The sequence below is a fragment of the Embiotoca jacksoni genome, unplaced genomic scaffold (assembly GCF_022577435.1).
Source record: "Embiotoca jacksoni isolate LCO1_2020_lvr unplaced genomic scaffold, fEmbJac1.0.p SCAF_22, whole genome shotgun sequence".
Taxonomy (NCBI): Eukaryota; Metazoa; Chordata; class Actinopteri; family Embiotocidae; genus Embiotoca; species Embiotoca jacksoni.
In genome coordinates this window covers 7,797,742-7,815,748 of record NW_027185363.1, presented here as the reverse complement: position 1 = coordinate 7,815,748, position 18,007 = coordinate 7,797,742, and the positions used below count along the sequence as shown (strand labels likewise).

Sequence of the window (18,007 nt, the reverse complement as noted above, 5' to 3'; positions counted from 1 at the left end):
TTTCCAGTGAGATGCAATGATGAGTTTAGTTTCCTGTGAACTAACCTAAATACTACTTGACACTTGCTCCACACTCGTGACTGACCTCAGTATTTGTCTTATGTTCTGGCCCACATAGTCTGATATGCCAATTTTTAATATTCTTACTTTAATCCAGCTGCCAGGAGCCTCAGATTGTAAATAAATATATATTTAAGTATATATAAACAAATAGGTAAAGAAATAACGATTGAAATGATAAAATGAATGCCCTCAATTTATTTCTATATTTTCCATATCAACTTTTTTAAAGTCTATTTCTGTATTTCTAAATTTCTTTCAGACAGACAGACACAAAATTATATAAATGATGAACTACAAAAATAAAAAGAAAGAAATGTAGTACTACAGAAATAGTGTAATAAATAGTTAATTAACAGAAAAGTAGAATTAAAGAAATTCATTTAATTTTTAATTTATGTTTATTTCTGCGTTTATTCATTAAACTTAGGCCATTTTTTTTTTTTTTTTTTTTTTTTTTTTTTTTTTTTTTTTTTATCCTTTATGCATGTCATTCCTCAACAATGTTTTCCCACAACTTCAGTCTTTCTCCACGGCACTATCTGAATTAGAAAAAAAAACAAAAAACTGACAAACACGTCAAATTACAAGGATTCAAGTCACTCTCCTTGTGTGTAGTTCATTTTAATTCACACTTTAAGGAAAAACTGTGCGGAGTGATTTAAACCCCAGTGTCTTGTTAGCGGTAACTCGGGGAACTCTTGCAGGGGGGACTGGCTGATGAAACCTTTTGAGAACCTGCGGCGCCGTCTTTCCGTCTCGCCCACTTTCTGGCTGACTTGCGGTGCCCCCGTGTGGGTTTTTAGGGGAAGTAAAACCATTTCCATGAATCTGTTCAGATGGTGTCTGAGTGTGCGGGGCTTGTCCCAGGGTATCACTGCTTTCTGGACAATGTGAGGAGCAGTCCGTCAAAGAGTGGCTACTTAGGCTTTGTTGTTGGCTGACATCCTTCCTGAGGTCACCAGATATATTTCTATCAATCCTCCTATTGCTCTTATTTCTTTCATCTCGTGCAGGATGGCTCCCGGTTTCAGACATGACAGTGCTCGTCCTTCCGTCATTATCTGTCTGTACTTCTGATGACCCTAAACTACCTCCACTGCTGCTATTCTCTTGCCCATTGTGAGACCTTGATTTCCCTGTTGCTGACACAGAATAGTCGGCACGATTGCTGCTGAAACTGCCTGCATCACGGAGAGGAGGAGCAGGCGGGGTGATATTGATATTTATTGACCTCCAGGCAGGGCTGCATTTTCTCTCGCTTTGTGGTGACAAATCGCATTCAGCTTTCGGGCTCTGAAGACTGCGATGTGATGATAAATGTCTTTTGTGGATGGGTGAGGTTGCGATCCAGGGGCGAAGACCAATGTGTTCTTGCTCTGGAGAGAAACTGCAGGGGTATTTGCTTTTAACCTTTATCTGGTCAGAGACGAGGAGGTTGTTTACGTTCCCAGAAGTGTCCATCCTGTCGCAGGTCGGTGTTTTGCTGGACTTATTGGAAGCTGATGTGATTCTATGCTGACTATGAGTCTTGGATAAAGTGGTCTTGGTGAGAGGAAATCCAATTGGTGGCCGGGGTTTAGGATGGCACAGAGGAGGAGGTGGATGTGGTCTTAAGACTGATGGGGGAGTTACAGCTTGCAGAGTGTCAGCGCTTTTGGGGGAAAAGAAATCACAAAGGGAATCAAATCAAGAAATATTTTCTCACATCAAGACAACAAAAAGAAGCAAAGTAAAATGCACCGCGGGCGTTTATTGAGATGGTGTTATGCTATAAATCAATAGCCTTTATCATGCTTGCATTTAGAGAGATTGAATGGAAAAAGAAGACACACATCAGGAAGAACAGTGAAGCAGCTGTTTCAGTATTAATTACGTAGCGCTTCGTATTAAGAAATACTAACCTGAGACTGTTTTTCAATCCTTTCACAGGCAGAGGGGACGAGGCTTCAAATGACGATGGGTAGAGCTCCAAATCCATTTGTATGGCTCCTCTGAGCTCTCTAAGCTCTACACATTTGAAAACACGAAAGATCTAAAATGTGAAACGGTCTGAAAAATGATTGAAACACACTATCCGATACATCCATCGTTACGTCTAAACATTACTGAGAGAAAAGAATAAGAAAATAGGATGAGAAAAATGACTAAATGTCAAGTAACTAGAATCAGAGCTGAGTTGCTGTTGTTCCCAGACTGCCCCCTTTGTGCTCTAATTACTTTCTATGCCAGTTAGCTGATGGGATACTGTACAATTTGCCAGGGTCCCTTACATCTGCTTTTTAATTCATAAATATGTTTCGGAAGGACTTCCACCAGTAAATGTATTCACTTAGCTAAAGATTAAATTATAAAGTGGACAATTTTTGTCACACACTTTGTGTTAAACAATAATTTGCCAGCAGATGGCAGCAAATTCCTAAATTTACACTTACCTGCAAGTGAAGGTTCAGATTTCTTAAATACACACTTATGTTTGAAGTTTCCCTGCAAAACACAAAGCACAGGAGAGAAAGAGACTTGAGAGCTTCTGTTAACCCGTCAGTTTTCATGTACAGCTCAGTGCGGTTCAACATAATACAAAAAACTAGGCCACACAGCAAAAATAGGAGGTAAATGTATTAAACATGGCAATAGCAAAGGAACAAGGAAAAAGGATAAAAATAACAAAGGCAGAAAGAGGAAAGGAATGTGTACGTGTGTGTGTGTGTGTGTGTGTGTGTGTGTGTGTGTGTGTGTGTGTGTGTGTAACCACTAAACGATTGAACAGCAGTGTTCCATCATAATTTGGCCTCAAATATTTATATCCATAGCAAATGAAAACCATAGCGCTCTGTATGCTTGTGTGTGTGTGTGTGCGCGTGTTTGTGTGTGTGTGTGTGTGTGTGTGTGTGTGTGTGTGTGTGTGTCAAAAGCTTTCACTGATTGCAAAGTGTGTCTTTGTGTGTGTGTTTGTTTGTGTGTGACTGGCAGAGTCCTCTTCTCATTTTACAACAGCACAAATGCTAATGAGAGTCTTGATAGCAACCACAGACTATATAGTCCATTACAAAAGCGCGCACACACACGCATACACACATGTACCCAAACATACCCACAAGCCCGGAGACTGACAGTTAAAACACGTGTTTTGGTCTGTTGTCCCAGCGGGATTCAAACCCAAACCTCCCGGTGTTGTCTTTCAGAGCTGCAGACGAAGTATGCGCGATTTCTCTGACAGTGAAGTGACTGGAATCTAAAACAACTCCAAAGCACACATTCTGAAAATAGGCTTTGTGGTCCATGTGGGGATTGAACTCATGACTATGGCACAGACTTACTGATATTTTAGGAAACACTGGATGTCTTGGTGATTATTCTCATACATGAGAACCTAAATCCACTTCAGCACAGCACATACACGGACTCTCCATCAGCTGATGCAAAGAATCACTGATCCTTCTCCAAAATCCAGCTGAAACCAGTACAGCTGCCATCTTTTCATTATCTCGCGATGGTTCTGCTGGTTCCGGTCAGACAAGCTCCTCTCGTTTGACTACAACCAAACAATGAACATGTTTTATTCCATAAGCTAGTAAATAAAACATGTTAACTATCTGGTAAACATGTTAACTGGCTTACGGTCTAGTGTCCATCTTCAGATTATATTTTGACCACATAAAATCAATGCTTGTATAATAAATGATGGTAACGTGTCATCATACAGAAGCTAATTCGGTGGTTCCTTGACTTGTCGACCCTTAGAACCAACATTTGTCCTTTGTCATTAGGTCGCAACCCAAGTGTTTTAATTTTTTCAACCAATTCAATTTATTCACGCAAAAAAGTGCTAAAAACATGGAGTAAAGAAAAAGCGCATCAAAAGAGCAACAAGGGTTAAAAACCCCTGATGGAATAAAAAGCCAGACTTATCTTGAGTTACAAACAAGTTTAAACTAATGACGTTCAAGTTCCAGGTTTAGACACTGAACTGTGACATGTGAAATAAATAGGCAGACTTATCTAATCATAAACCCGTTTAGAAATATAACTACTGATGTGGCAATCCACTTAAAATAGACCTGTGACATATTTTTGGGTTTGTGACCCACCAGTTGAGAACCATTTCTCTGGCTGCTGTAACTTTAAAGCTAAAAGCTGCTCCGTTTATGTGCATGTTGAGATGATTCTACGAGGCTGGTTGCAGCCAGCTCTGAACAGCGGTGCTCGGGTTCCTCCCTGCTGCTGCAAATGTAAAACACAAAACAGCGTAGCTGAAAGGCAGCAGCTGCTGTGACAACCACTCACTGCTGGAAAGCACCTTTAGCGGTTCTCATTCATCACCTGAACCGTAATCGGTCCATCGCTGCCCAGTTTAGACCAGCAAAAATGCATCAAAGGCGGATCATGCCGGTCGACTGCAGCGACGAACCCCTCCAGCAAGAAGTCGGAGGTGACTGTGATGTCCGGGCCGTGTGGAAGCCCAGGTCGTACGTCGAAGCCCGCACCGAGATGCGCTCCTCCATCTATGATGAATGAGCTGGCCTAAATTAACTTGTGGGGGAACTCAACATGTAGCAAAGGACAGGAGAGCGCAGTGTGGCCTGAAGATTAAGTAAGTAAGCAGAGGCCGGAGTCATGCCGTCTCCTAACCACCAGACTGTGTCCACCCCTCTGATTTAGAGGATATTTACTTAGTAACAGTGGAAGTGAATTGATGATGTAAAGCAGCAGCCTACAGTTTAGAGTCCAGGATATTTTGACATACTTTTCACAGCTTCAGGGTGATGGGATGCTACAATTTTCTCACTCGACCGACTTCACACTCAACGCACACTTGCGAGTTACTTTTAACGACCGCCTTTAAGAGGTGTTTTTTTTGGCGTTGGCCCAAGTGGCCATATGAGGCTACCTCCTGCTAAGAGAAAATGGGTCATTATGGTTGTGTTTAGAACCAATTTATGATTGGTTGCCACATGCAGCAGTAAAAAAAAAAAAGCAATTAGATCATTCAGTATCAAACCTTAAATGCCTGATGTGTCTCTATTTAATAACTCTTTCAAAAACTATATAACTTAACTGCTCTGAATAACACGAAATCAATAGCAATCTCAGCTGTGTCAGACATGGTGGCGGTGGATGAGCCGGACGCTCGGCAGGACATTTATATCATGTTGACTTAAAACACGAACCAGCGAAGCTCACTGTTGCTCAACACTTCTTGGCATTTAACACATTTTCTTCCCATTTTGTGACTAACAACAAAAAAAACAAAAATGCAAAACATGTGTCCTTAAAATATGCAAAATAGATGAGAACAATTATATAAGAAATGGGATTTGGAAATTCAAATGTTTTCCTTCTCTGCTCTTTCACTGTAAAATCTTTCATTTTAGATTAAAAAAAAAAAAAAAAAAGATTTTCTCCTCCGAGCACATTTATGAACTGGGAATTTGAAGCAGCGAACTGGTGACTGAAGACTTTCTGACATTTTTGTCACGTCTTCGCTTTTCAGTTGCCGGGCCTCATGGCTTTAATGGTCACTAGCTCCTCTATTAAGCCTGCTTTATAGTATATTCCTTTGTGACGGTCTCAGCAGGTGTGGCTAGATAAAACTTTGAACCCGATTGATGTGAATGTCCACTTTGGGAGATAATTGAACTTCTTAAAGATTTATATTCCAGTAAAAAGTAAAAATCGGTCCTTCCTTCCAAGAACTGTTGAGTTATTAAAGTTAATGAGGAAATGATGTCTTGCACAGTAGCAGCTTAAACATAGTTTAACACTGCAGCGACTCAAGGTGCACACAGAGTCCATGCCACTTACTGAAGTAGAAAATTTCCTTACGGGCATGAAAACTGATGACATGTCTATTTACACACAAAACCTTATAGAGGAATACCTTTTAAAAACTACAAATAGCTTCACAGCATCAGGCTTTAGAGGCTGGAACAACCAACCTTTGGGTCAGGAAACTCTAATAAATGTCCCCTCCTCACTCTCCTACACCCAGTTTTACTTTGTTGACAGTAAAAAGCCAGATGATGGCCTCCACAGACACTACGTGTGCTGTTTTGTTTATATTTCTAGTAGGACTGAGCAAAATTTTAATAATATAAGTAGCCCTTCGTGCAGCAGGTACAATGACACTCACTATGATCACTATTGGTTCTTAACAAAAATGTTAAATTTATAGAACTATACAGCATTATGTGCTTCGATTTCCTTTTTTTCATCTTTATTGTTTCCAAGAAAAATGATACTTCCAGTCATAAACACAAACTGAGGGCACAAAGAGATAATGTACACATCTGGTTTGCAGAAAAGTTCTACATCTGGCTAAACTCCTCCGCTGAGTTTCTTTCATAATGCCAGACAGTGTAGCCAGATTGTAGACATGAAGGCGTGTGTGCATCTTCACCCCGCCTGATTTGCCTTTTGTTTGTGTGTTTGTGTGTGTGTTTGTGCTTGTGTTTGTGTGTGTGTGTGTGTGTGTGTGTGTGTGTGTGTGTGTGTGTGTGTGTGTGTGTGTGTGTGCTTAAATGTGTCTGTATGTCATTTGAGTGATTGGATGGAGATCGAGCTTACCCAGCACTGCAACAACTCTTGGCCAGACAGATGGGGGAAAAAAAGAGAGTTTAGACTCAGGCCTTGCAGACTTCCTGTGAGTGTGTGTGTGTGTGTGTGTGTGTGTGTGTGTGTGTGTGTGTGTGTGTGTGTGTGTGTGTGTGTGTGTGCATGTATGTGTGTTAGTGTAAATGTACACCTTAGCAGAGTCTCAGTGCCAAAATAGAATTAGAAAATCTACCTGATGGAGTCCAAAGAGGGAACTAAACTTTCCAAAACACTGTGTTTTGTTTTGGGAAAAATGTGAGCCTCTGGTTTAAGAAGTCAGTGTATTTCTAATAGAAGGGATCAGTATTGTGTAGAATACATGATTTATAGATGTTATAAGTATAAACTGATCATTATACAAACTGAATCAAACAACTGGAGACAATGTATTTTTACAAGTGGAAAAAAAACCTGTTTAAAGAAAACGTCGGGTAAACTCCAAATTTAAGAGCGAAGTAGGTACACTTATTCCTGAGGGAAAAGCATATTGTACATGCAGTGTATTGTAATATACACACACTATCCAGGAAAATCAGGATTACTAGGTTGTAATGTATAGAGTGTATGGAAGGGTAAAATTGATCTACAGCGACATCTATATAGGTCTATACAGTGCCTTGGTTTTAGTGCAGTTTCCTATAAATAATCTTAGGATTTGGATCATTAATTGTACTGTAACTGAAAAACAAGGAAGGTTAAAGATTCCTTTGGTAGTTGTCTGTTGTCCATCCTGTTCTTCTTACCTTTAAATGCTTTATCAGTCTGGTCAACGTTTCACATTCCCCACTCAGGACAGACCTGGATGAGATAAATGGAACAAACCCATCACACAGCTGAGGCAGTAAGAACAGAATAGGTGCACTGCTCAGTTTATCCTCTTCAGTTTTCATAAGGTACTGAGGAAACCGTGTCCTATTTTTCTTTTCTCTCCCTCTCTCCCTCTACACTTCCTCCTTCTCTGGTTACATAACTGTAGTAGACTTTATACACTTCTTTCAAATGAAAAAGAGGTTTCTGCCGTCTCTGGTCCGGTCTGGGATCCATTTTCTGACAATGGGATCTTTTGTTCTGGTCTAGTCAGGAAATGGGAGAGAGAGAGGGGGAGACAGAGAGGGAGAGAAGGAGGCGTTCTTCCAAGGTAGCTCCAGGGACTGGTTGCCCTGCAGGCCTCAGAGTGAGGGATGGAGGGAGAAAAGGAGGGATGCAGCGCGAAGGAGGAAGGCAGGCGACAGAAGCCAAAGAGAAGAGTTGAGGGAAAATTAAGGGGAAAATAGGGAAAAGAGGAGAGCTGAGAGGAACTCACTTCCAGACTTAAGGAGAACGCATATTTACTATGTCATTTATGACAAAATACACAATGTGTCTCTGCTAGTTCATATTACAAATATACAATACGGCAAGAGTTCATTCTTTATGTCGTGTACCAGTGCAACATTTGTTGTTTACTCGGTTTGTATATACTGTATATCCTGTGGTTGTGCTGGTTGATCGTAACACGGAAGGTGTTCTCAACCTGGGGGTTGGGACTTGCCAAGGGGTCACAAAAACAGTTTTACGTGGTCACATTAAAGATAAAAAAAATAAAAAATAGAACGCTCCTCTGGCAGTACTCCCCCTTCCCTCTCTAGCCTCGGCCCATCGCTCGGCCCTTTGTTGTTCTCCCCGTCTTCCCTGCGGTTCTGATTGGCCAGCAAATTCTATTTCTTCTTCTACCGTCAGCAGACTGTGACTGCCTGCAAATGATTCACTGCAATTGCACAACGGTGCACAAAGGGCCTCTAGTTTAGTCTTCAAAAACATGTTTCACTTGCTTAAATTTTTTTTTTCTGACGTCTTTAAAATGTGCTTTTTTCAATCAATATTTGATAATCAAATCCTATGTCCTGTGCCAATTTTTGCCACTTGGGGGCAGCAAAAGAAAAAGTTGTGAAACTGATGTAATATTACCTCGGTGAACCTTCTGAACTTCCAGCAGACACAGAGCAACATTTAGCTGTTTATAGTTTCCAGTTTTCAGTTTCTGATGGATACATTTGGCCTTTTAGCAGCTAAACACTCAACTATGTTTACCAACTGGTCGCTGACTGAGTGTAACTGCTGTTTGATAATGAGTGGGACGAGGACAGCGGGGCTTTAGAGCTTTTTGAACTGCAAACAGATGCCTGATGTGGCCAGAAAACACGCTACGTGACAGCGAGTAAGCCTAAACTGTAAAGTTATGTGCAGCTGAACGATGATAAGAAACTCTGTAAGCAGGTTAAAGCTGCAAATACAAATAATCTCTTTAGGTTCATCACTATGGGAGCCCCTGTTCACTTTGTCACGTTCTGTTAACACTGTTATGAATATATTATATTATATTATAATCTTATACAAATACTGTCAGACCTCTGGAATCCTTGACATGGAACGGCGTTAAAAGGAGCTGCAAAGGAGTCACAAGAAGGGCACCGCTGCAGTTCACCTGAGGCGGTCGACTACTTGGTCTATTTCAGTGACATTCAGCTTGTCGCTCATCGCTTCAATCGCATCTTCCCCACTGGACAGGCCTGAACCGTGAGAGCCTGGCCTGAAGGAGAACAGATGAACAGAGTAGGCAACAGAAGATTAAAAGACGTTTTCTGCGTTATTAGAAGTGTTGCATCATTTCTGTCTCACCAGTGTTACTAACCTGCTTCCATTATCAGTATTCGCAGGGTTGGTACAGTTACTGTAACAGCTGTCACGGTGACCGAGGGCGTAGTTTACGGCCTCATGTTTGTACTGAAACAGGAGCTCCTCACCATCTCTATAACATCAATAGCAGAGACAAATACTGAGCCTTTACAGAAGTCACTTAACTGTATGTATGGCAACGCAATGGCCTTAGAGTGTCTGAAAGTGTTGATATCTTTAAAGTAACATCTTTAGATTGGCTTCTGATGCAAATATTTTACAGCCGTTATTTCATTCTAATGTTATTTGTATTGCCTTTATTTAATTAAAAAAAAAAATTTCCTCCGTAAAGGCTATACCATGGGGTATTGATGTAGCAAAATGATTTGCAAATGTGTGTGAGGGATTGTGAAACTGTATCTAAATGTGTGTGTTTGTACTACGGTCTGTGAAATGGTTATTCAGATCCATAAGTGCACTGAGATTTGTCAGGCAGAGCTGAGCCCTTACCCTACATTTTAAAACATCGAAAAATCATCATCTTCCAAAAACAAAACAACACGAAGCAAAACAGAACAAAACACATTTCAAGGCAGAAAGGTTAAACATGAGCAACACTATATTTTCTGTATTATCTCAAAGGTAGCTGCAGGTGGGTGACACTTATTTTATTGTCAAGAAGGAAAATGCATCTTTGTAACAATGACATGGAGCTGTGCGTGAGAGCAAGTGTGTGCGTGCGTGTGTGTGTGTGTGTGTGTGTGTGTGTGTGTGTGTGTGTGTGTGTGTGTGTGTGTGTGTGTGTGTGTGTGTGTGTGAGAACATGTGGTGAATGGTCAGAGCATCAGGACCACACAGGAGGAGGCCAATAAGATAAATCAGTTGACTTTTACAAGGTACACACCCACCCGCACCCTCATATGAAGGATTCAAATCACAGGAAAAACACGAGTCAGCAGTTCCTGCTGAAATTAGTTCTGTTAGACAAAGTATTCTTCGCTAACATGCCTGAGAAATCAAATCAAACTGATACACAAACACGTAACAATTTCCAGAGGAGAGTATGAGAGAGAAAGATAAATATTATTGTCTCTATCTTGATACTTTGGCAATGCTGTTTCAATTTCCATGCCAGCAAAGCATATTAAATTGAACTAAATTGACAAACAGGGTTGTGGTGCATTATTAAGTGGAAGTCTTATTAGGGAGAAGTGTGTTGGGTTTACTTCTGAAAGCCATTCAGCTGATACGCTCTTGGGACTTAGCCTAATTGAACGATCAAAGGCCTGAAACACACACATACACACAGTACCATGCATCAAGGTCAACAACTATAGTGAAGCCAACTTCAAAGAGAAAAGGCGATTTGTGCTGGCACAGTCTGTGTGGCACCAACACTTTTCTGGCACTGTTCCCACGGAGCCTACAACAATGGGCTACATTTCTCAGTCTGAATGGGACTTTTTATAATCCATTTATATCCGAGCCACAGCACCTTACAGGAGTGACTTGTGATGTGCGAGCAAGTGAGGCTTCGGTTTGTGTCTTGCTCACTGACACTTTAATAAGCTGTTTTGGGCATCAGACCTGTAGCCTTGGGTTGTCAGTTTAAACATTAGGCCTTGCTGCTATCCAGAAAAGAAAAAAAAACGACTATAAAGATTACTTCAAAATAAATCCCTGTCAACTGAACTGTCACAACAAGCACCAGTGTTTCACCTTATATTTCTTTTGATGCATTGACTAGATTCTGTAAGAGACTGTGTTATGGGAAGTCTTAAATAATGACAACAGCAACACTGCTGCAACTGTTAGTGATAATGGAGCTGACAGTTTTCAGCCATGCGAGCAGTGAGTCTGTAGGAACGGCAGAGTTGGTCTGTCAGTCAACCGCTTCGATTCAGGTTGAAATATCTCCACAACTAATGGATGGATTTCCGTAAAAATGTTGAACAAACGTTTGTGGTGCTCAGAGGGTGAGTTTTTAAGTCCTCCCCTCAAGTTTCCCGTCACTGTTTCAACGAATATTGGATGGATTGTCATTAGATCTGGTTCGGACATTCATTTGTCCAACTGAATGCATGTTTTGTGAAAGTTAGCCAATGGTTGCATGCGTCCCTGTGTCACGCCAAAGCGCGTAATGCACCCGCCACTGGAGGACAGCATGTCGGGTGTTACGGCTTTGCCTTGCCTGGACATCAAATGTGTTTTAGGAAATCAAAAACAAAACCACATGGTCAGGGTTAGGCACAAAATCTATTTGCGCAGGACAGGATTTCTTTTAGCAACTTCACATCACTTTCCGTTGGGTTCAAAACGGTGTCCTGTGTGAAAGTTTGGGTATTTTGCCCATCTGAACCATCTTAACCCGCTTCTCATTCATGACTTGAGGACATCTGTACCTCGTCACATGACCTGTGCCATGTGATGTGCGTCTCAATCCACTTTGCTGCGACACTGGGCTGTACAGTCTGTGGCCGTATCGCGAGAACATGCTGAATAGTAAACATGGTAAATATTACACCTGCCTGATAACGACAAAAACAAAACAAGCCCACACATATACCCAAGAGGCAATAAACAGCCGCCTGCAGCTGAACAGCACAAAAACACAGAGACACGCAAAGAAAAGAAAATCCCAGCGATAAGGCGGTCGACAAATTGACGGGCAATAAATGGCGAGTCACAAAACGGAGAAGAATCCATCTTATATTGTGCTTTTTCTAAAAGGTCTAAAACCAGAGAGGTGTCACGGGGCAACATTCCTCGCAGCAGCGAGCCAGTTGCTGGGATAGGTACTGGCTTAAACATGCGCAGACTTACACACACTTGCACACACTTGTACATCCTATATAGAGCCAGAGTGCCTCTTTGTTGTCTCCCAGTGAGCTCTTCACTGACAAACAAGTGGATATAAATCTGTCTTCATTCTATGTCTTTTAAGTTATTGCATCCGCACACAAACAATTTTAAGATAAGAATTTAGCTCTCGTTTAATACGGAGCATATCTTAAGTCCATTATAGCTACCGCTGACTTTAAATCTAAATTACCATTTAGATAGGAATGCATGTCTCCCTCCTTCCACAATTCCCAACCAGTTTCAAACATCCCTCCTCCAAAAAAAAAAAACCAACAACCTTTTGTTCCTCTGCTTTCCCATCCCATTTGTAACTGACACAGGAACACAATATAACATTTTATGGCGCTCTTTGTTTGGGGAAGAAATGACGCAGAGAGTGTGAGACAGCGGTCTTCACTGATTATCTCTTGTGTTGGTGAAAAAGCAGAACAAAAGAGTTGTGCTCAGTTTAGACCATTGTTCTGGAAAAAGAAATCTCTTAAATGCATTTTAAAAAGTCTGAGAAGAGAGATAATTGCTTTTTTTTTTTTTTTTTTTTTTTTTTGAATGAATGTAATGACTGTTTATATGTTTGCAACCGAATTGCTGAAAAAGTGAAAAGTTGAAAAAGTGACCAATTCTGAGAATTTGGTCCGAGAATGTAACATTAGATTCAGGGAAACTGTGGTGTAAAAGTTTGGTCTGTCTATTGTTGTTTTATTTTTATTGTTATTGTCTTTATTCTCATTTGACTGTTATCATAATAGCAAATAAATAAGACACAACTTGTGTTGTGTTTAGGTTCATTTATGTAAAAATCCTATAGTCACACTGGCACTAGTGGTTCTGCTTCATAAAAAGAAGTATATTAAACCCGTTATGTTTTTTTCTGTTACATTTTAAAAAAAAAACATAACCACTTTCCTGCTTCATTAATAATGTACAGTAAAGCTGTGTAAGTGGGATGTTAAACGTACCTTCCACCCCTGGCGGCTCTCTCTCTGAGCGTCTGCAGCAACATCTTGACCTCAGCTCTCAGCAGCTCTTTCACTGCGGGGGGGTCAGCTAGAGGTGAGCCCTGCTGACGTGGGAACGGCATCTCTGCCCTGCTGCCTTGGTTTTCGCCTCGCTGGCTCTCCTGCCACATCTTGTGCAACATCTCCGCCTGCAAGGGTTTACCACAGATTATACTTAACAACCTTCTGAAGATGTTGTTCTGTCAATAGAAAGAAAATGATAAGTGGACTGCTCTTCTGAAGCAGCGTGGACAGCGGACTTCGCTGGCACCTTTTTTTTTGCAGCGATTTCTCTGCATTTTTCTCTTGACTTTCCATCAGTGAAAAGATATTCAGGGCTGTCATTGTGTCAGGAAGACCTTGTTTACTGTAAAACTGCTGTGGACATTTGACAATGTCTTCTCGAAACTGAAGGCAATACAGCTTATAAGATGCACGGGAACAAGAAAGCTGTGTGAATCTGAAAACACGACACCACTTTTCCAGCGTTCTTTCTTTCAGTGCTTTAACACTGCAATGGACAACGAATTATACCAACATACTTTAGGTGGGTCATTCGAGAAGCAGCCCTGTGTGCTGCGAGTCCAGGTGGCTTTTAATGTGAGTGCTTTGTGTTTCAATAAAGTCTGGATACCATTAACACCTCCACACCTGTTGCCTGCAGATCATTTCTGCCAGGTTGCAGTCAGAGTCTCCTCTTCAAAGGAATATACTGGGGGATACCAAAAACACCACTTCTGATCTTTTTTGTATGTATGTGTGCAAGTCCACTCACACACGACCTTGTGCACACACTCGCGAGCCGTTTCCTATCATACCGGCTTCCTCCGCGTGTCTTTGGGTTGTTGAGGTGTTTATGTTAGAGGATTCATGACTCACTGGCTAACGAGTTGTCCCCGGATTTTATTTTGAACCACTCCCCTCAGCTGCGAGACCGCTGATCTCATCCAGGAGCTATTTTCTGAGAGCACTGTTGAAACATGTCAGTTAAAAGAACCAACCAGGAGCTATTATGTTGAATTATTTAAATTGGGTTGAAGAATACATTTAGCTGAAAGGGCTCATTTTCATTCAGAGAATGAGGGAGAGCTTAGGGGGAGGCGCAGAGAGATTGGCCTTGTAGGGAGACTTGAAGAGTCTAATATTTCCTCTGATCCAACTACCTTAGACAATGAGGACCTTGATGGAGGGAGGAATGGCAGCGCTGAGGAATGGAGGAGTCGCAGGCAGAGCTGCTATTACTTTGCACAGGGGCTCGCTGAGGGACGGAATTCATTACATGGCTGCAAGAGAAACAGACAAAGACGTGCAGATAGGCGGACAAGGAGAGAAAAAAAATAAGAGAAGACGAAGTGAGCCACCTCAGAGTAAATGTAATAACTGAAGGGAAACCTGCGTGCAGAAGCGTGAGAGTTGAATAAGGCGCTCTGTGCTTTGTTTTCGTCCCTGGAAATTTCTCAAAGCTCTCAGACTAAGTCTTTCTTTCCGTCTGGCGGCTTTACAGCCAGCCACTGAATACGTTGAACTGGAGGTGAAGAAATATTATAGCAATACTGACAGTCTCACACGCACATAAGCACGCGCACAGGCACGCCATACACATATATGCCAACATGCACATACACACACAGCCGAGTCGGAGAATATGTGTTGCTAACAGTCTTATCAACAGTTGAGGATTAGCCTCTCTAACCCTGTTATACCGACCCCCTGACTCACTGAGCTTAGTGGGCCTCTTTCTGTGTGTGTGTGTGTGCAGACAGAAGTGTGTCAGCATATGAGCTCAATTATTCTGCGTCAACCTGGCTGCATTGTTGTTTTGATGTTTCTCTACCATTGTACTTTAAACCCAATCTTTGTTATGTAAAAAAAAAAGACGTTTATTTAACTGTGATTTAATATGTTTGAGTCCTTGACGGTGTGTATGTGAGAAAGGGAGCCTTGCATGCCTTTACCTGCAGAGTAATACTCATGTGGCTTTCACATATAAGCTGCCAAGAATGAAAATGTGGCCAGCATCTACATGGCATGACTTGAGAGCTGAGACAAACTATGTCCAGGTGTTGTTCTGCCCGTTGGTGCACTGCAGAGAGGAGCGCTGATCTGCAGATGGAGAGATTTCAGTACTTGTATAAACAGAAGAGGAGAGGAGCTGGCAGAAGGTAGGAGAGCAGAAAACCACAGACAGAAGGAGGAGACGGCCGATGAGAGAGGACGGCGAGACGTGGAGTGTATGGATTTCGTGAGAAAAAGAAAAAAGCACATTCATCAATTTTTATTTTTCTACAGAAAGGGCTGTTAAGTGGAATCCTTTGTGTCTGTGTGAAATCTGCAACAACCAACTTGATCTGAAGTACAGAAGTATAACCTCTCATGTAAGAGAGAGGAATGTTCCATCAGAAGGCCACATGTATTCACACTTTGCTTTAAGGTCAACCATTTATGTATTCTCAGTGTACTGTTGTGTTTCATATATTCATAAAAAAGTCAGCTGACAAAACATTCATTTGCAACTATACTGATGATTATTTATAGTCATTCAACTGTTGTTGTTTTTTTTTACCATGAATATCTTAGGATTTTGGATTGTTGGTTGGACAAAGCAAGACATTTGATGATGCGACTCTTTCTTAAATTTCATAAGGAACGATCAATCACTGAATTAATTTCCAAAATGTGAAAATAATAGACAGTAAAAATAATCATGACTTTGAACACAGCCAGGATCAGCTTCATATTAAACAATTTACTTCGGTTTGAATAAATATATGATTAGATTTCTTAAGTCTTCTTAGATTTCTATTGATGATTTCTGACAGAGTCATCCTGTTACTCTTTCAAATGTTCCAGCAGACTTATCTCTAAATTATTTCCTCTTCAAATTAACATTTTGATCATTTCACCTTAGCTCACATTTTGCTCATCAATCCTGCAAGTCTGTCTTGTATGAAGTCTAGTTGCCAGTGCTGAGTGCTTACCATGCAAGGGGCTTTGGGGGCTGAGAGTTTAGCTGGCCCTGAATAAATATTGACGTCTGTCTGGCTCAAATTTGGACCTCACTGTGGCACAGTGCCAGTTAACCCACATTTCACTTTTATTATGGAGTCTGGAAACTGTAATTAATGAATATATGCAGCCAAACTAGCCTACTTACACAGCCTTAGACCAGAGTTCTTAAATTGTTCAGCCAGGAATGCTTAACTAAGCAATTTTTGGGATTCACTCTGCCCAAAAGGAAATTCTTGTCGATGCGGTGGTGGTATTTTTGTGGAATCCTAGAAACAGACCCAGTCTCTTAATTCCTTGAGCGAATAAGACCACAGGCCGAAGTGTGAAAAAAGAGGAATAATAAAACATGCTTTATCTGCCGAATGCGAAGAGGAATGTTCCAAGTTGAAAGCCAGGTACTGTACTCAGATGACAACAAACACTGGACAAACACAACACAAAGACCCTCTCACCTCAGCGTGCACCTCTGTGTACATGCCTACTAGGGAGGGGCCCAGGGCTTTACAGATCTTCGGCAGCTCCGTCCCAGAAACATGCTCAGCGATCAGGCTCCAGAGGGACTGGCCAGGGCACCAGGGCTGGCCTTCATCAGGTGAATGCATATGAGTGGAGATCTAGGGTCAAAAGCATAAAAATGAATTGCAGAAACATATAAACACAACAACATGCTTTTAACTATATATATATATATATATATATATATTTTTTTTTTAAATATATTGAACCACTATATCATCTATATGAAAGCTGCAGTATCCTCTTGTCCTGGAGTTACTTTGCCTGCTGATTACGATTTTACATGAAAAAAAAAAGACGTTTATATTGCTGCAGAATTTAGTAGACTATGCAAAGTTAATCATAAAGCCATTGAGAAAAAAGGACCCTGAATGTACCCGTTCATTTTAGACAGCTTGTTTTATTTGATTAACAGTCCAAAACCCAAACATGTTCAGTACATTCCTACACATGGGGGAAAAAAAAAATAAAAAAAAAAATCATCAAATCGCCACCATTAAGAATTTGCATGCGTCACTTTCTGAGGCCTTTTTGTTGAGAAATAACTAAAATGTTTAACCAGATATGGCCTAATTGTTGCAGCACTTTAAAAAAAAACTAATTTACCCTGACCACATTAATACATTGCAAGTACTTATAATTTTATAAAATACTTCCATACTTTAACACTTTGAATGGCTGAGGGATCTAACTACTTCTTGTTTGTCCACCACTGACAAACACTTAACATATCTTCAGGTTGCATAGTTGCAGCTAACTTATTAAGCTTTGTTCACGGTGTTGAAAAGAACTGACGTAGAAAGTCGAAGCTAATTTAGTGGCATAATTCATTGTAGCAACCAGACCATCTGTGACGTGTAAAGCCACCGTTTCACAAAAGCACAGTGTTCACAGGTTGTGCTTCAACTCCCCGAGGGTAAAACAATAAAACACGGCAGAAAACTTATAAAAAATATATATATATATATATTTTTGTTTGCTGTAACAGGGAAACAAACACTCACCTGAGTCGGGTCCTTGTGTTTGTATTCAGTAAAGCTATGGTATCCAGGGTAAACATTCCAGTTGCTAAGGAGAGATATCGCGAGATTGGTCTCAACAATCCTCATTTATTCAAGGTTCACGTTTTTTTTTGTTGTTTTTTTTGTTTTTTTTTTTAAGTCAAGATAAAACATAAAATATAAAATGTTCTACAACATATCTAAAATAAGCTGAATACAGATTCTACCCCTTTTTCATCAGTGAAAAACACAATATTCTTCCAACAAGAAACACACGAGACCACCTGTAAAGGTCTAATGTGTGTTAGGGGAGGG

At 40.8% G+C, this 18,007-nt stretch overlaps 1 protein-coding gene across 1 annotated transcript; it reads right to left on the bottom strand.

The window, feature by feature from the left end:
• Positions 1-560: 560 nt before the first annotated feature.
• On the bottom strand, positions 561-17,800 carry ccdc24 (coiled-coil domain containing 24). Its single transcript, XM_069157996.1, has 9 exons — positions 17,696-17,800; positions 16,628-16,789; positions 13,128-13,315; positions 9,326-9,442; positions 9,119-9,223; positions 7,398-7,452; positions 2,496-2,547; positions 1,965-2,070; positions 561-1,714 (listed from the first exon to the last, which is right to left on the bottom strand). The coding sequence occupies exons 1-9, from the start codon at positions 17,798-17,800 to the stop codon at positions 697-699; spliced, it is 1,908 nt and encodes a 635-aa protein (XP_069014097.1). The 3' UTR covers positions 561-696.
• Between the last annotated feature and the right edge of the window lie 207 nt (positions 17,801-18,007).